The sequence below is a fragment of the Clinocottus analis genome, unplaced genomic scaffold (assembly GCF_023055335.1).
Source record: "Clinocottus analis isolate CAN_PGR_092001 unplaced genomic scaffold, fCliAna1.0.p SCAF_16, whole genome shotgun sequence".
In the NCBI taxonomy this organism is placed as follows: Eukaryota; Metazoa; Chordata; class Actinopteri; order Perciformes; family Cottidae; genus Clinocottus; species Clinocottus analis.
In genome coordinates, this window is record NW_027175887.1 from 11,111,361 (window position 1) to 11,138,722 (window position 27,362).

The following is a 27,362-nucleotide window of genomic DNA, read 5'->3' on the forward strand; positions in this document are numbered from 1 at the left end:
ACCCACCTAAATCAAGACAAGAGGCAGAATTAGGATTGCCTCCGTATTTCACTTTGACTTGCAGAAATTGTTGCCTCTGACTTAATGTGACTTGGCTGTGAAAACAACAAAAAACATCCATTTGTTTGACTCACTGGCCACCAGGTCATGTTCTTCCCAGCCAGGAAGTATCCATCCACCGTGCTGCGCTTTGTCCTCCACATTGACTGGTGGAAGGAAAGAAAAAGGGGAATATCTTGAATATAGAATTCAAGGAGAACTACTAGAGCGACACCCACCTGAGAGATAGGACTGCTCCATCAACCGCTGCATCAATGGTGGTTAATGTTGACCATTGGTGGCGTGTAAGACTACCTGGTAAAGCTATTAGACAGGTTTTTTTTCTTCTTGTATTTACCCAGAAGCCAACAGCCAGAACCAGCAGAAAGTAGACTACCAGCACAACTATGTCCACAGTGCCCAGGGTGTTCCCGCTGCGTGGAGGGGGCGACGCAGACGTGGGCATGTTCATCTTCTGTTGGCTTTCTGTAATGTCAAAGATCATTTGTGGATTCAAAGAAATTGAGAAAGTCTGCCCCATACCTTGATAGTAAGAGTAATCAAAAGTGAAGATTTAACCTTGAATAGTTTCCAAAGTCATGAAAAAGGTAGTTACTAAACTAATTTAAGTTTTATTTGCTACTTTCTTCTGCTCCACCACCATTATTTGACAGATAGTTAAACAGATTGGACAGAACATATGAGGAGTTTATGAAACATAATGCCTTGTTATTAATTGAAATGGAAAGAATAAGACATTTTGTATAAACCCTTTCAAGACGATTTGTCTAACTCAGACTGCTCTCGTGTCAACATCAGATTAACTTGCACAGAGTCAGGACTGTGCAATTAATCTCACACACTGGATACTGGATTGTATGATTTGAATGAAATGAATTTGATATATACTTTATTAATCCCCAAGTGAAAATTTGTTTTAATTATTTGATCTTTATTTTTTTTAAATGTAAGTGACTCGAGGTTTATGAGTGGAACGCAGCTTAATGTTTAATTCTTTACTTACAAACTGCACTTCTATCAGCATGTGAACATCTGTGAAGCACTTTGTGGCACAACATCAATACATAGAGGTTTTCCAACAATTTAGATGAAGATAAACTATAAATTAGTCTCTTACTGCCCTCAGGTTGCGTACTGGAGAGTATTTTCTGGTAAATAAACTCACCTTTCAAGTTGTCACCCAGTGCTTCCTTCAGCCGAGTTGTCACAAACTACACGAGGATGTTCCCAGGAATCTTGTCCTTGTTCCAAAAGTTTCTCACACACAGCGGAAGATCAAACTCCATTTTCACCTTGTGTGCGACAAGGTTTAGTTGAAAAGTAAATGATTTATTTTTTAAACAGAGCGATAAAAGGCTGCTGTTGTTGCTGATGGAAGAACAATTGATTGACTAATGCATTTTAATTAGAGTATTAGATGTGTGCTATGATATTGTGTGTTAAATGTATGATTTGTGTGTTTGTGTGCTTGTCTCAGTGGTGATCTGAGACTTCGCCACCGCGGGACCGATAAACTGGTTGCAGCAATAGCAGGTGTGTCAGCAGCAGTAAAGACAAGACGAGTTGCAGAACACGTGATAAGTGTAGTGTTGCGATTCTAGGCTTTGTCGTATTAATTGTCCTGTTGATAACACATTTGCGCATGCAGTGTTGTTTCTCCACAAGTATTCCATTTCCAGTTTTTACTTAACAAATCTTAAAAACTAAGACAATCCAGGCAAAAGTAGATTTTATTCCATTCTTTGTTGTTTTCAGCATTGTTGGGATACAATACAAAATACAGACATAACACTGTATAGGCCTTTATGCTTTAGAGGGTTACATTTTGTAATTCAAGCAGGAAAAAAAACAACTTGGACTATTAGAAAACAAAGCTTTTACTAGCTGCACACATTATTATCATAATAATTTGCCTTATCATTTAAAAATATCACTTGGAGAATAAATGAGCACTGGCACAAGTCAGAAGCTGTATTATTAACTCTATGTATGTAAAATGCTGCATCTGCTACACTACACTTGATGACTTTATAATTGTTCCATATGACACAATCAATAAAATAAATATACCAGTAACATGAAAGTAACACTGTGCTTCATATACTGTAGCATCTGATTCTGTTTACTTTATATCCACTCTTATTCTGTACAATACAAACACAATATATTTCTGTTAATGTTTCATATAGTGTTATTAAAATGTACTATAATATCCAACACAGTTAACGTTCACATATTGCACACTGCCCGCTGTTAGCTCCACATAATCCCACTTCTACCAACTATACTTGGTGTGTTAAAGACTGCAGACCAGATCACGCTAACCAGCGCTAACCAGTTAAACTGTATAAAAACAAGCGGTTGGGGCCAACTTCTCACTGATGTTGTCTCATATATATTTATATATACACATGTTAATAACACTTTGGAAAATCCAGCGACAGCGAGGTATAGATACAAAGCAGTTGAGTATTTAACAAGCTAAACTTATGTTACATTCAGTGTGCTGGGCGGCTTACAAAAATACAGAACATGAAAACTATCTGCTTTTGTGGTTTTCTTCAAAACCACCAAGAGAATGTGAATGAATATTAATTAAATATCTATTTCAGGATAAAACACTGTTTTTGTAAAGCTATGTCTTAATCGTGGATACATAACAAAGATGTCACTGTATAATTGTAATAGCACACATACACTCAGGCTGAGAGAAAAACATCTTCAACTACAGGATTTAACTGGGAAACTGTCTTTTAAATAGAAGAGATATGGTGACGGTCGAATAAAGTTGTGTTTTATGTCGTTTTGTTTTGGAAGGATATGCAATATTTACTATACCACTGGTATAAAGCTATATCGTCCATCTTTGATGCAAAAAAACATTTATTTTTGCCTCAAGTCAACTCTTCTCCCTCCCTTCATTTTTTTTTTTAACCAAAAACATGTGCATACATAAAATCTAGTTTTAAGAGGTGTGTATGTGCTTGTGCATGTAAATACAGCATATGTGGATGTGTCCGCGTTGTGAATGTGTGTGTGAAGTATGTCGTCATTCCCATATGTGTGTGTGTGTGTGTGTGTGTGTGTGTTACCAGGCCAGTGGGGAGGCCATTCGAGGACTTCTGGGGCTCTTCTGATTTTCTGCCGCTTGCTGATCACTGAGAGCTCTCTTTGGTAAACAAACAACAGTGTGTGTCAGCTCACATGAACGTTATTAGTCCTGCTTCTTTTTTTAATAGCTTTTCTGAAGTATGCTGTTATGTGGTGTGTGTGTGTGTGTGTGTGTGTGTGTGTGTGTGTGTGTGTGTGTGTGTGTGTGTGTGTGTGTGTCTGTGTCTGTGTGTCTGTAGTTATGATTGATTTATTTATGTACTTTTTTTCTTTTTTCAAACTTAGATCTAGATATTTTAATGAGGATTTTAGTCATGAAGTTCCTAAATTTCTACAAATTAATGAAACTCATCGTGAAAGTATTCATTGAGGCTGCATGGAAAACAATTTGTGCTCATGAAAATCTGTAAAAACTAAATGTGAAGTGCTCTGAACGTTGAGCAATTAAAACTGTTTCAAATAACCTGTTTCAAATTTGTTTCCTAAAATTCTTCATTCAGATCTGTGCTGAAGACTTTGTGTCAACGTAATGATGCTGCTACTGCACGCAGCTCGTTATTGGTACTGAAGCCTGGCAGTCTTTTCTCTTCTTCTTTGAGGAAATTCACACTGGGCTCATTACCAAACACATTGCAGGGAACATTTCCAAAAAACAAAACATTGGCAGAGTAGAACTTCTTGTGTGTAATTGGATCTCTTTATAAGTAAAAATGAATTATTGAGCGAACATCAGGATTTAGGAAAAACAGAATTACTGCCGATGCATTATTTGAGATGGTGGAAGGAATAACAAAGGCAGTTGAAAATTACGAGTATTATATTGGTATTTACGTTGACCCCTAGATCACAGCTAATTATTGAGAACATTAGGAAGTAAGAGATAAGCTCCCTCTTGGCTGAAAGTTGCAATGTGTACAAGTTATTAAATTAAAACAATGCAAACAATTTTCAGATTAAAACAAAGTCACTCCATTAAATATGATTTGAGAGACGTTGGTAAGTTTACTGTACAACCTAAAAGAGTTTGCATTGTTGGGGTAAATTATGGAAGAATGCTAGCATGAATGTATGAATGTGTAACTCATTTTTGGTTTTCAAAATGATTGTTTATAAAGCTATTTTGAGGGTTACAAGTGTAAATGAAATATATTTTTCTTTTCTTTTTAAAAAAAATATTGTTTTAATTGATTAGAATGTAGGAAAGGCATACAGTATGCATTATCTTTCTGCCTATGCTTTTTTTAGTCGTTTAGTTGTATACTAGAATGCATAAAGGCTGTATGTATTGTATTGTGTGTGAAGGCTGAATAAAAGACACGACTACTAATGAGGTAATCATAAGAGGCGTTTATCTGCAACCTGAAGTTTTATGTTTTATTGTTTGCCTGAAGGCTGAGAAGGAACTAAAGAAGGCAACATGCATATAGGTTTGACTGTAACACTGTAAACGTGGTATAGCGGGAATTATTGTAATAAATGAATACCTGAATCTCTCTTACTCACCTCAAATTTGTGCATAAACTCAGCAAAGATACCAAAGAAGGCCTCAGTGTTTGTGGCATTGCCGTCTTCTCCAAAGAAAGAGGCAGTTTTGCTGAATTCCTCCATAGCTCTCTGTTGCAGGGACTCCAGAGACTGGACTGCTGGATGGCTGTTTTCCAGGAAGTTCTACACACACTGGAGTAAAGGGGCACAACAGTTTTATCATCTCTTCTACTATATGTATTCAATCTTCATCAGGGCTCCAAATTTCAAAAGGATACACTCATGACGACAGCAAAGCGATCCTCAGCAGTCGCAGGCATCTTCTGACAAGCTGAGCGAATGTCCTGGATGGTCGCGTGAAGGTCGCTCAGATCTGATGCGATAGTCCTCAGGTTTACTGGAGACAGACGAAGGGGAGTGAAATGAAAAAACACATCGATAATCAATCTTGAGCACGTAATCAGTAAATCTCTTTGGAGCAAAAGAAAATTCATCCACCTTTGACTGCGAGAGGAACCATAGTTAAATCTTTGGCAAAGTCTAACACATCAGGAAAGTGGTGACACAACGACTTGACCAGTATATGTAGAAATGTCGACTTCCCATCCACTGTTTTAGTTGTGCTCAACTGCAGAGGACACAATGCAGTTATCAACAGCATAGCCATGATGAGAACGCAACACAGACTTCTTGGTCACATGGTTTGAATATGTATTAATAAATGGTGCACCTCGGTGAGGAAGTTGATCTTAAAGCCTGTGGTCTTGTTAGTTTTCGGCTGGCTGTTATTCAAGTAGTTCCCCATCGCCAACACAAACTGTTGAGACAGAATGTAGCAAGCAGGAATGTCGTGTCTATCAAACAACTACTTTATCAACAAATGTTTATTACAATTTCAATTGCAACATATTGTTGATCTCGCTTATGAACTAATAATAATAATATTTTTTTCATATATTTATTCCAGTCAAAAATCACATAAAACTGGATTCAAGTTTAAAAAAATAAAAATAAATACACAATGCGGTTTATCTGATTAAAAACGTAGTGGGGAGGTTGTTGGTGCGGCGAGTCATCTCAGAATCACACAGGCTTTTAAGCCGTTATCATCATAACAGCGGGATTGCATTAAACTATCATCAAAATGTTCTTTTACATTTGTTTTATGTATTTTGCTGAACAGCGGGCTACCTCTAGTATCTTAGCGAGCTTCTTGCTCGTCTTCAGCTCAATCGAAGCCCGATAGAGACAGTCGTACGCTCCCCTCAACTCCTCCGTCTTCTCATGTAGAGAGCACTTGAAGAGGAGGCACTGCAGGCGGGTCTTGTACTCTGGTACTGATAACAACTGATGGACAACATGCACAATAAGCCAAGAAGTGAGTAGTGATGAACACAATAACAGCATATGGACAATGTAAAACACAGTAAAAACCCACTTGTTCAAACCCTGCCAGGACTATACCTGCAACACAAACTTGTCCGGCTCACTAAGTTTGCTGGGGTCCTGTCTGTAATCTTCATACTTTTTGACCTCTTCTGCATCAGGGGCATACAGCAGCAGCTGTTTGATGTGGGCTGGCTCCAGCCTGTCAGTGACCATGTTCATCAGCACCTGGCGCAGCTCACCGGGAGACAGCTTTAAGTGGGCTATCAGGATTGCTTAATGTTGAAAGGAAGATAATAATAATAATAATAATTGTGTTTGTAAAGCACTTTTTATTAAGGTGGGAGCACAAAGTGCACATTCTCAATAAATAAAAACAGCAAAATAAAAGCACACAATTAAAAAGACAGATGAATCATCATATTAAACAGATTGTAAATTCCTAATTCTGAACCATATATGACTGCATAACTCTGGGCTAATGGACATATTGTAATAATGTACCATCGTATACTTACAGGCATTGTAGGCCTTCTTATGGGACAGGATTTCAATCACATCTTTCTTTTTGAAAGTTTCTTGCAGGGATGGCTCTGGAGCAGCCACTAAAAATGGGTTCAGTGTTTGTAAAAATGCCCAGAAGTTATGAAGGTACAGACAGTAAAGAGACGAATGGGAATAAAGATTTTGTGAACATCCTATATTTTTTTTCAGCAGGTTTGGAACAAATTACAAGGAGTACAAATGTAGATTTACAAACTTAGATTCCACAATTACAGTCAAAAATAAGAACAATGATAGGAAAGTAATTTAAAAAGCCGGGTATTCTTGTGGTGTTGTTTTTTTAGGTCAGTTAAACAGAATTCAGCGGTGAAATACTGTAGATGTAATGACTAAATAATCACACCCCAAGGATGCAGACATCCAGGAACTAGATAATGATGTGCTGCGAAGAAATAACGATGCATGTTGTCATTTTGATTAAAATAGTTGTAGCACATGAGTGGGACTTACTGATAAATTCAGAATGCTTTAATATCATCTTATGATCTTCCGCAGTGCCTCCATTTAAAGCACTGCAGATGTGCATGGAGTCACTTGTACTCACAGGAGCTCTTCTGTGTCCCAAAGTGCAGCTCCAGATCCAGATACTTCACCATGTCATGCAGTTTGTCATAGTCAGAATTTGCTCCCAACTACCAAAGACATGCAAAAATGATGCTATGTAAATTACAATTTCATGACTGTTAGATCATTTACATTAATGAGACATCAGCTACCCAAGTCCTAACCCTACAAAGCTCACCTGTCCCCAGATAGTCCCCTCTGAGTTTTCCACCTGCTCCCAGCGTAACCTCTTCACACTCATGTGGTTGGAGTCCATCCTGGAGAGCGAAGGCCTGGGCAAAGGTGGAGGTGAGCACGGCGGGGGCAAGGGAGGAGGCGGAGGGAGCTCCAGGTGCTCTGAAGGGTCAGATAGCGAGTGCGGGAGGGATTGGGGCTGGTCATGGGATTGCTTATGTTGGTGTTGCTGCTGCAGCAGATGATGTGAGGGCTGGGACTGCGAGCGGGTGGCTTGGGTGGAGGGCTGGACTTGGTGCTGGGATTGGTGGTGTTGGGACAGAGGCTGGAAAGAGGAGAGGCTGGGCTGGTGCGGCTGGAGTGGCTGAAAGGTGGAAAGAAGAGGCTGAGGCCTGTGGGGCTGCTGGGGAGGGTGGATCACATGAATCTGGTGTTGGTAGTCCTGCGGAGGTGGCTGTGGGGTCATGTGGTGGATGTGGTGGATCTGAGGTGTGCTGGAGTGGTGATGGGTCTGCTGGGTAGAGTGGGGTCTTTGGGGAGACGGTTTGGTGGGCTGCGGGTGATGGGTTTGGTGGATCTGCTGTTCTTGGTGTCTCCCTTGTGGTGACACTTGGGTGTGATGATGTCCTTTAAGACTTTTCCGACTCTGATGGGAGTGGCTGTCCCGGTTTAGCTGAAAAGGGAGGGAGGCAGGCTCCTGCTGGGCTTCATGCAGAAGCTCTGTGGAGGAGTGGTGGGGCTTGGTTTGTTGCATCTGATGGGCTTGATGGAGCAGCTCTGTCGAGGAGTGATGCGCTTGGGGTTGGTGCATTTGATGGAGCAGCTCAGTAGATGAATGGTGTGGTTGTCCTCGATGCATCTGGTGCACTTGATGGAGAACTTCATTCGAGGAGTGGTGGGGCTGCATTTGCTGCATCTGGTGACCTTGGTGCAGAACCTCGGTTGAGGAATGATGGGCCTTGGTTTTGTGCATTTGGTGGAGCATTTCCGATGACGAGAAGTGGGCATGGACTTGTTGCATCTGCTCGAGCATCTCAGCAGATGAATGGTGGGACTGGGATTGTTGCAACTCATGGAGCATCTCAGTAGAAGTGTGATGGGCTGAGACTTGGTGCATCTGGTGAAGCATCTCTGCAGAGGAATGGTGGGCTTGGGGTCTCATGCCCTGGTGGCTTTGGTAGATGCCTTCAGCATATTGACCTTGTTGGCTCGGGTGGCCTGTTGGTTGGGGTGATGCCTGGTGTGGAGGTGGGGCTGAACGGGACAGACGTCGGTGGTGATGACTCTGGTGGGCCTGTTGCTGCTGTGCTTGACGCATTATATACAGTGGATGGTTAGCATGTGGATGGACGGAGTCTGGAGAGTGGAGTGGGGGTAAGGATTGATGGAGTTGTTGGGAAGGCAGCGGAGAATGGGCTTTCTGCTGTGTTGGCTGGTTAGGCATCGAGTGGTGGCTCTGGTAAATCTGTTGCTCCTGAAATGCTTGTTGTTGCTCGTAAGCCTGACGCTCCTCATATGCTTTCCGTTCCTCATAAGCGTTTTGCTCCTGGTAGGCTTCTAGCTCCTCAAGTGCTTTTTGCTCCTTGTAGGCTTGTAGCTCCTCAAGTACTTTTTGCTCCTTGTAAGCTTGACGCTGTTCGAACGCTTTCTGTTCTTGATAAGCTTGGCGCTGTTCATATGCTTGTCTTTCTTGGTAGGCTTGTTGCTCCTGGTACATTTGTTGCTCTTCAAAAGCTTTTTGCTCCTCATACGCCTTCTGCTCTTCGTAAGCCTGTCTCTCCTTGAACATTTTCTCCTGAAAGGCCTGTCGTTCCTGGTAAGCCTGCTGCTCTTGGAACAGTTGTTGTTCTTCATAGGCTTTCTGCTCCTCATATGCCTGCCTCTCCTTATATGCTTGTTGCTGCTCCACATAGGCTTGTCTTTCCTGGTAGACTTGTTGCTCTTGGAAGGCTTTTAGCTCTTGTATGGTAGTATGGACCTGAAGGTCCTCTCTAGTGGGCAGCACTTTATGTAAGGAGTGCCGTTTATGTGGAGGATTATTGCGAGGTGGTGGTGGGGGAGGGGGGCCAGATTTGCGGCGGATGGGCACATATGCTCTTGGAGAATGTTCAGGAGTGTAGCTGAGCTGTTGCTGGTGCTTAGCCTGAGCCTGAGCCTGTGCAGGTGCTGGAGGTGGAGGTGGAGGTGGAAGAGGCGTGTCATTGAACTGAACAGGCGGGGGTGGTGGAGGGCTCATCGGGGGTGGGGGGATGTGGTCGGAGGAGGAAGAGTAGGTGAGGGAGGAGGCATTCTCCTCTCCACTGCTGCTTTGCACGTCACTCGGACTGCTGAGCTCTGGGGCCACAAATCCTCCATTTTCATTTTCATCTTCGTCCACCCCCAACTCCTCATCATTATCCTCATCCTCCTCATCTGGGAAGCCCATCTGCACAATATCCTGGCATTAACACCAATTACACTTCATTAGCCATTTTAGGTCAAAGTGGAACTTGTGAAATTATGTTGTTACACATACATATGGTCATTTAAATGAACTGGGCAGGTTCTACAGGATGTATTAGCAAGAGCTGTGAAAATGGTTTCCACAGAAACAGCCTTAATGGCTTCTGTCATCAACAGTTCACTATACCAAGGTGTCTTATATGGTTTGTGTTTGACCTTAATTTATGACGGTCAGCAAGTTTTAATGGTTACGTGTGTTTTATATTTCAAACGTAGAGCTGCTCTTTTGTTAGATTTCTATTTTATTTTTGCAAAAGATCATTCTCAAAACCTAGTTTTACAGGAGAGGATGTTCTGTACTTGTTCTGTAAGTGTGTCAAGGGGTCTGGCCTATTTCACATTTGGATGCAAGACCTACATACCGTAGGGAATCAGTTCACCATGCAGAATTAACCCGCTATCCCCAGAAACTATGTGAACATGGGTATTTTCACAAAAATATTATAGCTGATAGATGACTTCAAAATAGTTGTAATATAAAATGTGTCTTTTTCTTTCTACACCAAAAAAAGCAACATGTTTTTCATCAAAAGACTGTCTGAGGCTTTTTTACTGTCTTAATTTCCTTTAGAAGAAAATGAATTAAATAATCTGTAATGTGCACTGATGAAAAGTGAATGATTCAGATTGTTATAACATCCGACTAAATGCACATGATTACTAAAATAAACATCAATAGTCAAATTATTGGCCTATTCTTTTAAAATGTCTCTTCATCATGAGGATAGAGACTTCATATTCATTCGTAACTGTGACCCTACCTCCTCATAGTCGTTCTCCGGAGTCAGAAAGTCATCAATGATAGCCACCCTCTGTCCCAGCTGCTCGCTCAGAGCATCCAGAAAGCGATCTGTGTCTTCTGAGCGAGGTGGTTTGGAGAAGGTGTAACGCCGCTTGTTGCTGCGGACGCCGGGGGGAGTACATGGGTAGTCAGAGGGCTCTGGGGGGGAAGGAGGGGGGCTGTCCAGGCTGATGTAGGGGTTGGACTCCCCACTGGTCTGGCTCGTCAGGCCTGAGGAATAGAAGTGGGATTGGGGCGGGCTGGGGAGGGGCTCAGGCCAGCATGTAGGGAGTGGGGGGCCTATTCGGCTACCTGAGATTAAGGAAGAGACATAGAGTTATATAATGACAGTGACATCTCTGAAGCATGTTTAAATAGAACAAATTACATAAAGACAATAACTGACAGTCTCTAACAAAAAAAATAATTTAGTCAAGTTTGGTTGGGTCTTCTCACCCTGAACTTTTGCATTAATAAGTAAAAACTAGATATTGTTATGTTCCTACTAAATATACAATACACCACAATAAAGCATTTACACATTACCCTTCTAGACAATATGTAGAAATCCCCCTCATCCCCCACTGGCTAATTAACTAGATTTTACAAAGTAAATTGTTATTGTGTGCACGTTCAAAGAGGCTTTCCCTCTACAATGGAAAATGTAAAAAGGTTCTGCACGAAAAATGTCTCTTAGAGAAGCTATACATTGCAGAAAACACATTTTTGATTGAAGGGGGTCTTTAAATGTGTGTTTTCTGGTTTCACTTCCACCATCGCCATAGCTTACTGTATGCGGTTCAGTGTTTCTGGACTATATTCGACTCAACTGGAAAGTGCTTTCCTTCCACCCAACATGCTTGCAACCTGAGTAGATCATAGGTGAGCTCTGCTTCCACAACCCATGGTTAGACTAAATCAAGTCAAAGGTGGCAACTTGTTAAAAAATGTTTTAAGATAATGCAATATCAAGGTGTGTGATGTCCGTTCTGACAAGTCCCAACACAACTTTCCAACAAAGTTCCAACACAAGTCCTAATCTACCAAACATGTACTAATTACAACACCCAGGCTGAGAAAATATTGAAAGCAATGAGTTGTTTCCAAATTCCTCTATTCTGTAAATTTGTGTACATAAAGTCACAAATATTCTTTCAATGCAAAATTCAAGGATATTCAGTTATTTTTCTGACATCAAACACACACAGTACAGCTTAGCACACAACAGATCCACAAGGTAATCATTTTTTATAGTCAGTTAAATATAATTCCAAGAGTTTATTGTATGTATATTTTAAGCTACCTGTGTTAGCTTGTGTTGTAGGGGAGGCTGTGCGCGAGGGAGGCTCCAGATCCAGCAAACTCTCAGGGCCGGGAGGAGGACGACTCTTCAGAGACTTGGACCTCTTGCTTGAATACATGTTCTCCAGTTCAGCATACACTGCTGACAGCTTATGACGGAAATGTACAAGTAAGAGTTGCCATCATGATGAAGTAAATGGTGAAATCTACGTTGATATTTACAGTATATGTTTCCCAATGAGGACTTTTCTACATACATTGGTGAGGTTGTTAGGAGTCTCAGGAAGGGAAGTACCATCTCCTGACTGTCTCTCTCCTGGAGCCAGCCTCATACCCGTCTCCAGCACCGTCTCGACATGGAGACCTAAGACATCCAGGTGACCCAGTTAGCTCCGGCCTTTATATGGTGGACACTGGACAGGTTTGGCTAAGTTTTAGGATGTGGACTTTTAACAACATAGAACTATTTTAAACTACTATTCAGAATCTAAAAACTTAAAACGGTATGAACTTAGCGTGAGTCACCCTTGCAACGTAAAAAATAATTGGAAGCTGGTTATAAAAAGCAAACAGATTAGAAAAATAAATCTCACTAGGATTTAAAACGACTTTGTTACGCTCTCAATAAGGATAACGTTCACCCTGAAAATAATAGCAATGCTGATGAAATTAATCAAGGGCGACATGGTGGGGCACACAATAAATCTGCATGACGTTGCTGTTGCTATGAATGATAATGAAGATATTCATTTCTGTACCCATGCCCAAATGTGTGCCAATGACCAGGTCATCAGAGCTACGTCCCCTCACACTGCTCCTGTACGTGGTCCCTGTTACCCTCATGGAGCTGCTACGTCGATGGGGCTCGGAGGCAACCTCGGGCTCCGGAGGAGGAGGGGGTGGTGGTGGTGGTGGTGGTGGTGGTGGAACTGGAACACACACATATTGGCAATGCAGAGGAAGAGGCAAAGGTGTATGAAGGGCTGCAGCACCCGAGTTGATTGCACTTTACTGAGCCACACACCTGGCGCTTTGTATCCGAGAAAGCGTGAGATCTTGCTCTGGCAGTGCTCCTGCTCCTCGTACGTCAGCAGCTGGTAAACGAACTGCCAGATCACCTGTTTGGCTGGAGTATCCAGCACCGGGAACACATCCACGATCAGAGTGTCAACATTCCTGTTTGCCACGGAAAAACAGGCAAGGTGACAGAAATCGCCTGGCTTTCCAATCAGAAGTCAGAAGTTGATGGAAATGGTCATCCACGGACGAGGCAAACTAGACACAAGATGGAAGGGGCACTCCACTGATTTTATACAAGAAGTTCACTCATCACAAGAAGTGTTACTTAGTTTGTATTATGTTGACCGTAGCTCAAGGTTATCTTTCTTTATACATACGGACTAAACACTTTTAACAGAAAGTCTTTGTTACAGACTTGCACCAAGCAGGAAGGTTACATTGAAGTGATGCTAACAGTGGCATTATGAGAAGTGGAGGCTGTAGATCCAGTAATTAGCAGCTTGACCCAAATCAGACAAATTATAATATCTTGGCCTCTTTGAAAAGTCTGTCTTTAACTGTATCTTGTAAGTCCCCAAATTCAAATACTAAATCACTGGAGTATCCCTTTTATTACTATCTTACATCTTTAAACATAATTAAGAATTTGTGACTACTTATACAAACATTTTATTCCAATATAAGTCCATTTAGTTTCTTGATTCCTGTGTTAAATTGTAAAACGTATTTATACCTTATTTTAATGTACTTATAGCTCCAGAATGGACTTTTCACAGTAGCCTATACATGCTAATTATAGTTTTAAATAAAAGCACATACCAGCCCCAACAGTACAAAAAATATAAACATGTTTAGTTATTAGTTTTTGTCCCTCTACCTTTCTTCTTTTTTTGCACATCACTTCACATCCATCCTCTGACCCCTCCTATCTTATCCCACTTCCCCTTTTTCCTCCCCCTTAGCCTTTGCTCACCTGTGCTGGAAGAAGTTCTCCAGAGCCTTGCAGATGGTGTACCTCTCCTGGATGGTCAGCAGGTGTTCCAGCTGCTGTCCGAAGGTGCGGCCCTGAACCCGGATACTGGGTGGAAGAATCTCCGCCACCCACTGCAGGGAGCTGAGCACAGGGGAGCGGGCGCGCTCTGCGGGACCGCCGCCTCCCGCCAGGTCCTGCTCTGCCAGGGTGAAAGTAGGCGGACCATCTTCCACTACCAGAGTGGGCATGGCACCACTGCCCTGGAGCATAGACACCACCTTCTCATGGGAGGACGTCCTACAGGCAGACACAAGGTAGGCATGGAAACACATGAACGCACACGCTGCAATAACCGTTTAATCAGCTCATTCTTTTTTTTTTTAGAAAGAAGGTCAATAGTTCACAATTCAAATTTGTTATGCATTTAAATGATTTTTTTTATTCTGCGGTTAACATGACATATACTACAATATATACAAAGTTTTACATTCTTAGTGAAGCTTCTCTATCATTGTTGGGCTTTTCATGAAACTGGTCTACCAAATCTTTCCAAAATGAGATTTCCACTCAATTCAACAACTGTGTGAGCTCCACAAATAACAAAATATCTGTCACAGGGGAAATATATATAACCATGTTTACCTATAAATAATATAATGTAATAATATACTTTTAAATTAGATTCAGATTACTTGAACTTGTGCACACATTTATCAAGAATTAATAAAAGTGTCATGGGTTGAGTTTTGGTTCCTGTTTTATTTTGTAGTCTTGTGTCCCGTCTCTGGTTTTGTGTTATTTAAGAACCCTTTTTCTTTATAGATTAAATATTATTTCAACTGTTTTTGGCATCTGGGTCCTGCTTCTGACAGCACATGTGACAAAAATGAATGCAAGTGAGCGCTCAACCTCATGTCCAGTCCATTGAGAAACAGGATGCGGTCTCCTGGTTTTAGACCAGCCTTGTCTGCTGGGCTTCCTGCAGAAAAGAAAATGAGTAAGTCTGATTTGATCATTTCCTCATTACGTTTCCTTTTGAAAGCTTTCTAAAGAAATGAACTGTTAAATGTACAGTGTAATAAATAAAAATACTGATATACGAACACAGCTTGATAATTTACACATACACACAGATAATCAAAATGCACACAAATATTTTCACTTACCAGGGATGACAGAGTCAATCCACACTGGAGCGTGGCCTCTTAGAGTGAAGCCAAAACTGGCGTTACCTTTACACACTCTCACTGTCCTAAAGAGACACATTCGAGCTTTGATTAATGACAGGACTGAGGAATAAACAGAGGCTGCTTGAATTAAAAGAAAAGAAGGTTTTCACAAATAGTCATATATATATATATATATATATATATATATATATATATATATATATATATATATATATATATATATATATATATATATATATATATATACATATTAATGATTAAAGTAACAATAATAGTTTTCCTACAATTAAATAACACATGGGCTATAATAGAGTAGAAACTCTGCTCGACTTAAGACACAAGGACACAAACTGTGCTTAAATGAAACAAATCAAACAAATTATGCAGTTTAATCTGGAGTCCAACTGCAGATTTCCATATTCAACAGACCGCTTTAATTTCCCACCCAGCATGAAAGCCCAAACTTAAATATGGTCAATATATCCCAGGAGAGCTGTATCACATCCTCATAAAGCAGAGCCATTGAATAGATTAGGGGCATTTTATTCTTACCGTTTCAAAAGATAGTGAAAGGATGTTTGTACTTATGTTGTTGACCATCTTTTTATTCTGATGTCATCAATTCATAAGGATACGACAAGAAACAATGTCCCAGCAGATGAAGAGAGCAAGAGGACCAGCACGACTGTCGCAATAGGTTCATGTTCCCATTGGCTTTATCTCTGAAGGCTCTATTTTTTACTTAACACCTACTCATCTTAATTCAGATGGATTCCATGCTACACAGGAAAACCTGTCACAGCAGTTCTCATGTGGAATCGTTATAAATTTGATCAGACTAAAGGAGAGAGAGGAGATGCTATTTTAGGAAAACAGGTTTCGTTTGAAAGCTGAAATGACATGGCACTGTAACTAGTAGGAAAATGGGATGATGATGACGAGGATGATGATTGGACTGCTGATAAAAGGTCCGAAACTAAAAAAAGACAGGATGAGCAAAGAAAATACTGACGATTAAAAGTCTGAAACATGACACTTAACACAGACCTGCAGTTGGTGGTGGTGCCACTGGAGTGACCAGCTATGAGGGAGGTGGTCTTGCGCATGCCGCGGGCGGGGGGGACCACGCCTTCCTCTGCGTGGGTGCGTGGCACTGAACTGGCGCGAGTGGACACCAGAAGGCGTTCGGGGTGATCCTCACTACGGCTGCGGCGAAGGTTGTTGCGGCTAGGGTCACTGAAGCTCCGCCCTTTAATCCGGCTCATCAGGCTCTGGGACACCACCTCGTCAAAACGCTCCCGGTGCTTCTTGGGAATGAAGATTCTAGCAAACATTGTAAGGATCAGACGCACAAACTCAGAAATAGGCTTCACTGTAAATCTTCACAGCCAACAAAATCCCATCAGAGAAGCGTTTCAGCACAAAACCCCACACAATCTAAAATGATTCATCCTGATCTCTCAAAGCATCCATCGTCCAAAGTATCCAAGAAACAAAAGAGGGATTTTTGTTCCGACTACATATTATTCCAGCTGCAGGATCCACTTAATTGGTTCAAAAATAGTTCAGTTCATATCGTCTCATGGGAGGGCCGAGGTAGGTAGAAGGGATTGGTCCAACATTAGTTTTTGTTTGTTTTGGTGGGTGTGTGCATGTGTGAGAGAGAATGCGAGAGATAAAAGATGAGCTTTGTCTTTGTGGTCCTGTCACATCAGCAGCTGCAGGTAAGATTGTTCAGTGTCAGTGACGGCTCTCCGCTAATTTGCAAAAAGGAGGAAGCTCAAAGCCAGAGCCAACTCTGCGAGAAAGTGCTCCTCTCCCTCTTATCAGTGTTATTTTCCCCTCCCATAATCGACGCCTTATGCAGCTTTAAGGAACAACCCACCCTCGGATACTCGGTAGATATCAGTTTATGAGATTTAGGGTGCTCCAGGGGTGGGTTTGTGAGCGTAATGCACCCACATTCCTGCAGTCTGTTTTGTGTGCCGCATTAGAAAAGAAACTGTCCAGTCATTAAAATTAACATTGTAGAGTTGGCATCAGACTTGTCAAATAGAGCTTGTATTTAGCTGTTTCAGACCTATCACTGCATCTATGACAGAACATCAGCAAACAATTGTAACGAAAGCAGCATTTTCTGACATTTACTACTTATCTTTTTGTTCTGCTTTATATGTATACTCATATTAAACCCCCTGTTAATATTAGGCCAATTATCTGCGAGAACAGGAAAGATACATAACAACAGAAATGACCTAGATATGGAAGAATCATTGCCAATGTTGTGAAATATGTTTCAGGCTACGGTTTTTGTGTGTAGATATAGGGCACCTTTTCTTTAATCGGATGGCTCTGCATACACACACACAATCAATCCTCCGCCTCACACCCATGTACACACAGCTCATTAGCTCATAGTCCCTTTTTCTACTACCCCCCACCCCCCCTCCCGCCTACAAAATGATGCTGCCTCCATCCTCAACACAGGCATTTCGCTATCTCTCGCTTCATCATGTGAATCTCCAGGGTACTTCCACTGTGCTAAGGGAGGGAGACGAATGCTTTAGCTTTTCAATGCACCAGCTCCAGTGTGCAAGCAGACACACAGCACAACTCTTCGCTCCAACGCTACTTTTGAGAATATGGCTCAGTGGTACAGTCTGTTTTCACAGCTGTCACAGTCCTTTTGCAGGTACATTTGGGAAACATTGTTCAGAGGCAAAGATTAGCTGATTTGGAAGTTTCATGAAAAATGGAAAGTATTAGGTCCGAATGAAAAGTTTTGCAGTTTTGATGTTTACCCTCTGCAGAGTTTTTACCTAGACTACAATCTGACAACATGCCACTAATCTAAGATAAACTACACCCAACTGACAGTCTATGTTCGTCATACATAAAGATAATTAATTAAATAAGCTACATTTAATCTTATAAAGAGTAAATCACAAGGCAGATTTTCTGCTTTGCAATCCACGCATCAGTCTTTTGTCCAATTATAGTGTGACAGATTTTCATCTCATTTATCTCAGCTGTATTTATGACAAGTGAACATGTCACAAAAAGGTGGATCTATGGTGCTCCACAGGGATCAATCGTGGGTCCCCTTTTGTTTTTACCCCCATCAACAACCTTAACCCACCATTGCATTTTACCCACAATAATGATGATGATATACCATAATATGTCTCATAGATGATCTTGGTTCTATCATTACACTCAGAGTATTGTCGACTAAACATGAAGGCTCATCTTGAAAGGATAATCCCTTGTTACAATAAAATCTGCTCACAATGACAACAATCATATAAATACAAGTGAAGGGAATTGGTGTAGATGGGGAACAGTGGTGAAGTGGTGTGAGTGTTCTTGCAACAAGTTGTCAAAACTTCACCAGAAGGCTGAAATGTGCTCACAAGGGTCAATATATCAAAAGTAGAACTACAACAACTTGAATTAGAGACATAACAAAACAACATAAATTACTAAAATTGGTATAGAATGAGCCAATAATGTAGCAGAGGGAGTGACAAAAAAAAAAAAGACAGAAGTTGGTAAAAAAAAAAAAAAACCCGCTGAAAGTGATGAGGTAATATGAAGAATGGAGTAAAATATCACAAAGTTGAAACAAAGAGAGAGAAAATGGAGAACTAGAGCTATTTCTAGGCCAGGGTCATGTTACTATTGGGAATGAAGCAGGCAAGTATGTGCTTACAGGCGATGTAGGCCACCGAACTTTCCCAAAGTACACTCATACGTCACATGTGCTCAGACAAATGTCGGAGAGGGAAAACTAAACAGAATGGGGGCATTTATTATGTATTAATGGCACGAGGCCTGGCTCTATTGATTTCCATTAACTTTATCACCTCCAACACCTCTTCGTCCTGTTAAGGCCTCAGTCAAATAACATTTCATTTATCACATCTTCTAGATCAACCAAAACAAGTGACCAGAAACTTTACAGCTTTCGTCTGTTGAAGTTGGATGTAGGCCTTGGGATGTCCTCAATTATAAAGAGGGCGCGAGGAGTCTATAATTAAGCCAGAAGGAGGGATGGATCAAGGACACAGAGCACAGTGGGATGAATGACAATTGCAATCAGCTGAAAAACTCATTGCAAGAACCATTATTATCAGACCCACTCCTGATCAGCTAATTCCACAGCCGAGCCAGTTATTCATTTGCAAAAACAAAGCTGTAAACAGAGTTAAATTTGAAAAAGCCACAATGAGCAAAACGGTAGTTATTTGAATGTCAAACTCTTGAGTTTTACAAAAAATCTTGGTTTCACACGCTGGAAACAGCTTTAGGAACAAAACAGGTTCATATTTTTATACGCCAACAAAAAGTGTAAAATAATCACCAATACAAACTTGAGAACAAACACACAGAAAATAGTTGCACAACAATACTTCAGCAACTTCAAATACAAGTCGGCACAAAGCACAGTGAGCGCTGCTGAGATCAAAGTAAAAGTGCCATACCGAAAGTGTCTGGAAAGGCTCCTATCCCTTCCCATGGCTCTTCGGGGCTTTGAGGAAGTGCCTGTGCTCAGTTAAGCAATGCAAATGCTTCTCCTCTAGCTCGGTGAGTCCTCATCTCGTCTGAACAAAACAACTCTCCCGGACAAAGGGGAAAGAAGAGGAAGATGAGAAAAGGAAGGTGTCCTGGATCTCAAAAGCGTTTGCTGCTGGCTCAAAAAGCCGCCAGAGGAAGAAAGAGAGAGAAGGAGAGAAAGGGAGTGAGCAAACTGTGGTTCACATCCCTCCACACATCCAAAACATCCTCAGGTAGCATCATCAGTGGTTTGGGGCAACACTCCTTCCTTGTGCCCATCTTTTGTCCCCTTTATCCTCAGATGAAGCCAGGGCCAAGCCAGGTCACCGCAGAGAAGTCTTCTCGTCACAGTCAAAGGATAATCCTCGTCACTGAGGCGTCCATCATTTTGCAGTCAGAGCTAGTGAGTGACAAATCTTCTTTTCCCTCAGAGGAGGAAGGAAAGAATGAGATGAACAAAGGAGTAAGTGAGGAGGGAGAGATGAGCGAAGTGGAGAAGAGAGGAGACCCCCAGTGGAATTGCATAGGCAGGTCAGCACAATGGCTGTGTGAGTACGTATGGGAGTGTGTAAGCGTGTGTGTGTGAGACTGTGTGTGCGTGTACGTCCAGAAACTTTGTCATGTCTGTGCGACATCTATGACAACATCTATCTGAATGTCTCCAGACATTTCCAGCCCAGAACAACTTGACTGATTCTTAAACTGTTTGTTAAAGACAGAAACGCTCTGGTATTCAGATATTAATGAAAACAAAAGAAAACACTGCGCTGGGTTGAGAATGCATCGGTCTAATTAAACAGAGTGTGAGACAAAGGCCTTCAGTTCACTATAATCACAATCAATTACCATAACACAACAGGACAGCGTGAACAAAGGAGCGACTGGATGTTCCAATATTGACTCTAACGACTCTCATAATCACACATAATCTTTTGCATAGCTTTGAAGTGTTCAAGCGTTCGCTAACCCCTGGGTTTCAGAGCCGTTTAAATCAATACTGGCAAATGTGTCAGAAACCGAAGAGAGAATTTATTAAAAGAAGTAGGCTGTTTAAAAATAGAATACATCCTGTGGGAGGGCGGGGCAAACCGGCGAGGGGACACAGGCAGACTGAGCGGAGCACGGCCCCGCTGGTCAAGTTTGAGGCAACGAAGGAAGAAATAACTCAGTGAGCTGTTAAGCACACCTCACATCCTCTGACACACGGCCCCTTATCATCGGACTGAAGTGGGGCGGGTGGAGAGTCTTTCCCATGTGAGTGTCACTGTCACAGGAAGTGACAGGGATTGAGGGAGAGTGAGCGAGACTGACTGAAGGGGGTGGAGACAGCGAATGAATAAAAGAGGGGGATTCAGCCTCGGCGGCAGACACACAGATTCTCCACACCTCTCATTACGACAATGGCTTCAAGCTCATGATTAACAATTCATGTACTCATAGCTTCTGCTGGGTCGGATGCACAACTGTTCAGATCTGACTGATAAGAAGCTTTAATGGTAAATTGGAAAAGAGGAAACAGACAATCGATATCAACATATTCTGGTTTGCTCTAACGCTGTGTTTTTCATTGTTTTAGCATGCTAATATATGCTAATTATTACTAAAATGAACGTACAGCTCAAGATGGGACAAATACAAATTTCAACCTGATGATGGCGTTACAGGAAAGGTTCAGGGATCACCATTTATTATCCCTAATCTTGAAGGAGATATGATGAATGTGTAAGTTCACGGCATCTAAATCGTTTTTGAGACATTTCACTCAAGGAACTGTCAAATCCATTCATCCTTTGAGCACCATGGGTATCTGTACAAAATGCCATGCCTGCAGCCATGCTGTTAGAAAAAAAGCTGCCTTGAAGCGCTATCAAAAATATAAATCAGCAACACAATTCCCCAAGAACAGAGCACTCCAACATTACATTTCTTCCCCAGCTGTCTGAGACATTTCATTGTCAGCAGCAGCCATTAACAGCAACACCACCCTGAGGCCTTGCTCATGGACCACCTGGAAACCAAACTCCCGCAGGCTCCTAACACAGACACATGTTCACCAGATAGAAGCGCTATCCCAAACCTGGAATATAAAACAGTATATTTTGTAATCCCTTTCCAAAATATTTTGACAGCCTAATTGTCATTAACGAACATGTTGTTGCACAAAACAGCACTGATAACAACAACATCACAATGGCACGTCGGGCAGAGGAAGAGACAATTAACTTTACATATCAAAGCATGTGAAGATCACAGTGCACCTGATCTTGACACCAAAATTAAATTATCTATAACGACGGCTATCTGAAGTAAATATATCTAACCTAAAGAGAGACGTACTGTTACTGTACTTTTCTCACAGGCAAGAGGTGAGGGAACAGCAAAAATAGCTAGTCCTCTATGGATACAGCTAATGCATAATTAATGGTACTTCTGTGCTAAGAAGAACCATTACAAAGCATTTTTACAGGCAGCTTCCTGAGGACGGAAACGTGCTATCAAAGCTGTGACAGAGACAGCGGTTTCGGAGGAAACGGAGATGGCCGGACAACAGCTTTGTTGTGTCGCTGGAAGGAGAACGAATTACTCCCCCAAAAATGAGTCACTGGAAAAACTCCACGCTAATTGAATTTCACAAGATACCAGCTTCAAGATAAAGGCTTTAAAGGCAGAACAGCTTACTTCATGATCAATCAAACATCAAATATAAACTTGATGACCAGTTACATGCTTCAAAATCTGCAAATGTACAATGCCAAAGTATTTCTAAGTACTTACCTGAGGCAGCAATTCATCATTTCTTCCCACATAGACCTTCAGAGCAACGACTGCATGCATGTGTGTGTGAGAAACTGTGCTGTGGGCACTCAGTCTGAGCATCTGCATGTTTTCTGTTTTGGTATGTGCATATCTCCACCAGCAGCAGCTAACTGAATAAGAGCTGTATGCAGAGGAGGGAATAAAGAGGATCCAGTGATGTGAGCGGCAAAAAAAAAATGGTGCGTGTATCAAAGAGTGTTGCACAGCTGACAGGAGAAATGGGAAAGAAAGAGACCAACAGGGAGAAAATCAAAGTGAGAGAAAGTGAGAGGAGGTGGGGACTGAGAAAAAAAAAAGCAGTGGTATTGTGTTTGGGGTTTTGATTTTCCGATCAATGCTGATGAGGAAGAAATGCAATATTCTGAAGTGAATTTTTAACCATACTCTTGTGTATCGTACCCGAGAGCGAGGAAACAGAACAATTCAAGCACCCGAGGGCAGCAATCAGTGCTTGACATCAGGGAAGTTATTCACATCTGCTCCTGGTGTACACCTCTACTGCATTTCACAGTAAAATGCTGAGAGGGGGAGTTCCTAAACAATTGATTTTATAAGGCAAGTAAAGAGTTTGTGCACCCTCTCTGAGCCTTTACTGCTGTGTAAAGACTGCTGTGCAGCGGATACTTTACATGCAATAGAATAGAAGTCTACTTCTACAAGCCATCGTTATGACAAAACAATTTAAAATGTACAACACAGTTAGAACATTATCTGCATGGGGAGTTCTGTTAGAGGTGTTGAATATTCATTTCCACAAGCCACGAAATAGAATACATAAAGGATTTAGTTTAATGTTTTTCTGCTTTTCAGAAAAGGTTCACCTTTTACTGAGATGCACAGGTTGGATGAGTCTGAATGTTTTGCTGGGCTGTTAATAAACTGCTCCTGTGCTTTGTTCAATCCAAGAATTTTTTAGCACAGGCTATTTAACAATGTAGAATGCAAACAAAACATATTTAAGAAGAGTTTTTCGGTTTTCGACAGTAACATCTCCTACAAATAAACATCTTAGAAACGTCCTCACAAGCTAAACAAAAAAGCAACTCTGAAATCCAAAAGCACACAATGTAAAACCCTGTGAGAGTTCAGCCTGGAAACAGCACAGCAGATTAAAATATTAATGCATGTTCCTGGTTGCATCGTTGGCAGTGACAGATACTGAAACACGATGTAAAGTCACCGACTGTATGTAGCAGCACTTTGTTGCAGTGAACCAGATTTGTCTGTTTTAATGCAGGAGAGAAGAGAAGGTATAAGCAGTTTTAAGAAATTCTCTTGTGTCTGAAAGGCTTCTTTGATGCACAAGAAGGACTAAAAGACTGGTTAGTCACGCAGACTCTAAACAAGAGACACACAATTGGCATGTCTGTCTGAGCCACTGATACCTGACACTGTCGATCAGCTGCTGATGCTCCTCTGTGATCAGGATGTCAGGCAGGGCCTCAGCCAGACTATCCACATCCCTCTCAGCGGCGTACAGCTTGAGCACCTCAAACAGCTGTTCCTTCACATCCGGCTCCTCTCCGAGCACTTCCTCCACCTGAAGGGTAGGCAGACGCATTAACCGATATACAAAATACACATTTGCATAACCGCAAATTTACAAACACCTATTCCGGACCCACTTTCTTATTGAACTCCATGGCCTTGTGGGCGCGACTATCCCTGATGCTGTCGCCGCTCTGCGACAACACCCTCATGCTGCTGCTCAGCCGCTTCGGCCGCCGGGCCATACTGAGCACGCCCAGATGCAGAGGCCGGCCCTGAGCTGCTTTGATCATGGCGGCTGCCGTCTCGTGATGCTTCACCGGGATGCCGTTGACCTCCATGACGTAGTCCCCGACCTTGAGGCCGTTGCGACCAGCCGGACCGTTGGGCATGCAGTCCTCCACCATCAGAGGGCTGTCGCCAACGATGGTGAAGCCAAAACGGCCATCCGGGCCGGGAGTGATGTCAATCTGAGATGGGGGCGGGGAGGAGGAAACATGGATGCCATCTTAGTGCTGTTTATCATTTGAATGTTATGGATAATACACTAAATATAGAGCACTGGGTGTCAGCTTACTTGTTCAATCCGTGACACCACTCCGATGCTGGGCGGCACCGTCTTGAGCGTCTGAGCCAGAGCGACCAGTGCTGGTGTGCTGAGGTTGGTCACATCCTGGCCCTCGATGTCCACCACCTGGTCCCCGGGCTGCAGGCCAGCCAGGTAGGCACTACTGCTCTCCACCACGGAGAGGATGTAGCTGGGCCCAACGCCGCCCAGTCTGAAGCCAAACGCCTCAGGCCAGTTCTGATTGGTGGCTGGGAGGCCGAGGTCTGGGGGATGGACAGAAGATGAAACTTGGAAAAGGCCCAAATACAACGATTTAGACTTTAATTGGTTTGTAATTGGGGGGTGAATTGTTTTACTGCTCGAAGGATTTGTGTGTTACATTAGCATGTAGGACACATGCTAATCTGGAACCAACTGCTCATACAAACAAGCAGATAGTGAGCTGTAAAATGAAGGTCAAGCAGTCTGTTGGTATAAATAGGGCATCTCAGTGATGGAGCTGTAGCAGAAGGAACACAAGTCTACTAATGAAGCCACACATGTGAAGACAGAAGTCAAGTCAAAAAGCACTTTAACAGAGATTTGTTTGTTATGTATGTTGTATGACAGTAAAAGGAGAGAATAGAGTGAAGGAGGTTATTTCTGCCCGTCGGTATCTAGTCCACATGACCTGCTGGTCTTCCCCTGGTCACTGGCCTCATTCTACTGCAGCAGAAAATGTCCCCACAGGCTCACTTTACTTCATCTCCACTCATCTAGAGCCATGTAGATATGTCAAAGACATATGATAGAATAGGGACTGCTCAGCCCACTTTATGGTATGATATTGTGGACACAACATTTATGATGGACACAACATGTATCATGTACACAACATTAGTGCTTGTGGATATTTTGGTTTAATTTTGTTTAGTTATTATTTTCATTTGTTTTGTCCCGCCCTCTTGTCCTTTGCATTCCTCACATTTGTATTAAAGGGCCACAGACAGTTAAAATGGCAAAATTAGAAATGTCACCATATACAAATTCTGTGTAATAGCAGAAAATACCTGAATATATATAATTTGATAGAACATGTTTGCCTCAAGTCAAGACGGCGCAGCCAGTCTCATGAAGAAGACTCTAAATTAAGTCTCAGCGTATGACAAAATGTCCTCAAGGTGCAGAATTTGACATTGGAAAATATAACAGAGCACAATTATTATGTAAGATCCAATATAAAACTGCAGATAAACAAACAATTGCATAGAGCAAACAATTTCCATCAAACCACCAGCACAAAACTGCTCTGTCTCCATCTTTCTGTGCCCTCTGATCATTACAAAGAGAACAACAAAGAGGAAACGTGAGACAGCCGGGAAGTGAGAAAAGTAACAAACAAGTGCAAAATAAGTTTGAAAAAAAGTCTGAAGAAGACTTTGTAAAGAAATATCTGATCTGTTTCAATGCAAAATAAAAAAGACAAATGAGATCTCACTAGAGCACAGGGCAAAATATTCATGGGGAGATGTGTGAATAAAACATACATCAAATCCAAACTCTCACAGAGAGCCACAGAAGGTGGTGTCAGCTCGCTGAGAGGAAACATCAAAATGCAGCTGATTATTGATCTACAATAGATTGGGAAATCACTGACATGGATCACAATCTTTTGTCCCCACCAGAACACAAGTCATCATCTGTCACATTCTCTGCCTCCTGCAACCCAGTTACACGTCAGCTTTTAGCTCTTCTCTTCCTCTCACCTCCAGCAGATGAAAACGAATGAATACGATTCAGAGAAAGAGACTTACAGAAATCTTTGGAGGCACTCCGGGTCCCAGACTTGCTCTGGCGCAGGGAGAAGCGGCCCTTCCTGCTCAGGAAACGCCTCATCCTCGCCCGGCTTGCGGCAGGGCACGTTCCTGCCAGCCTCCCTTCACCCCCGGCCTGGAGGTCGATGCAGCCAAAGGATGCCCCTCGGACACCTTTGTACCGCTGCTACTTAACGGAGCTCAATGCCTCCAAAAGCCCTCTTCCCTGCCAGGCAAATCAAGTGGACCTGAAAGGTCACATCTGTAGGTTATCTGGGCCAACGCCTCCCTCTGTTCTCAATCAGAGAACCAGTGGTCTGCAGCTGAGGAGAGGGAGGCCGGTGGAGAGCGTCTCAAAGTCAGGCTCTCCATCGTGGGTGAGGCGGTCCAGCCTCAGCCTCAGCCCGAACCCTATGGCTGTGCGATGATCGGGAAACTGGGACACGCTCACTTGGTCCTGAAATGGTTCTTTGCAAGAAAAGGTACTGCGAAGCCCCATTTTTCTATAAATACCTTTCCCTCTCCCTCTCCCTCTCTCTCTCTCCCACCCTCACTCTCTAACTTCCTCTGTTGCTCATGTAGATAGGGCCCTCTCAGAGGGCTGAGGAGTGACCCAGAAACCAGTGTGTGGCGTACCAGCCAGGGACACTTCTGATTATAACCTCAGTACTGGAGCACCAGTTCCAGAGATGTAGCCTGCAGAAATGCTCAAGGTTACCTGCGATATTTAAGCTGTGGTGACTTTAGCGTAGGATCGCAAATGCTAATACAAAGTTGACAGCATGACATCCGTCAGCCTGTGGCGTACGTGTGTCCCAGAGGATGCTGCCTTTTTACCTGGCAGGTGTGTATGCGTGTGTGTGAGGTTTCAAAGCAGGTGGTATTCCCATGAGATGGTAGATGACATTCACTCCGCAGCCAAACACTTCTAAAAACAAAGAGGAATGAAACAAGACTGCTACACATGATGATGATAATGATGATAATAATACACTGAAAATGCTGCATGATTTAAGTACATCATAGT

The 27,362-nt window shown here is 42.3% G+C and overlaps 1 protein-coding gene across 2 annotated transcripts; it reads right to left on the reverse strand.

Moving 5' to 3' along the window:
- Window positions 1–2,541: 2,541 nt before the first annotated feature.
- grid2ipa (glutamate receptor, ionotropic, delta 2 (Grid2) interacting protein, a) lies at window positions 2,542–26,549 on the reverse strand. Of its 2 annotated transcripts, none has more exons than XM_068579183.1 (23): window positions 26,336–26,549; window positions 24,552–24,805; window positions 24,112–24,444; window positions 23,872–24,026; window positions 16,160–16,435; window positions 15,089–15,174; window positions 14,832–14,901; window positions 13,923–14,219; window positions 12,954–13,105; window positions 12,688–12,858; window positions 12,187–12,293; window positions 11,931–12,078; window positions 10,608–10,939; window positions 7,349–9,769; window positions 7,151–7,238; window positions 6,561–6,647; window positions 6,121–6,317; window positions 5,848–6,003; window positions 5,387–5,473; window positions 5,155–5,284; window positions 4,935–5,053; window positions 4,675–4,839; window positions 2,542–3,229 (listed from the first exon to the last, which is right to left on the reverse strand). In XM_068579183.1, the coding sequence occupies exons 1-23, from the start codon at window positions 26,415–26,417 to the stop codon at window positions 3,149–3,151; spliced, it is 5,994 nt and encodes a 1,997-aa protein (XP_068435284.1). In that variant the 5' UTR covers window positions 26,418–26,549; the 3' UTR covers window positions 2,542–3,148. The 2 variants fall into 2 exon arrangements, with proteins under 2 accessions (XP_068435284.1, XP_068435283.1); XM_068579182.1 differs by having other exon boundaries at window positions 7,349–9,781.
- Between the last annotated feature and the right edge of the window lie 813 nt (window positions 26,550–27,362).

Excerpts from the sequence above, each read along its gene's own strand:
- grid2ipa (XM_068579182.1), bottom strand. The coding sequence starts at position 26,417 with ATGAGGCGTTTCCTGAGCAGGAAGGGCCGCTTCTCCCTGCGCCAGAGC. Across the intron at positions 24,806-26,335 it reads GAGTGCCTCCAAAGATTTCT|ACCTCGGCCTCCCAGCCACC; the intron begins GTAAGTCTCTTT and ends TCCATCCCCCAG. Across the intron at positions 24,027-24,111 it reads CCATGGAGTTCAATAAGAAA|GTGGAGGAAGTGCTCGGAGA; the intron begins GTGGGTCCGGAA and ends CCTACCCTTCAG.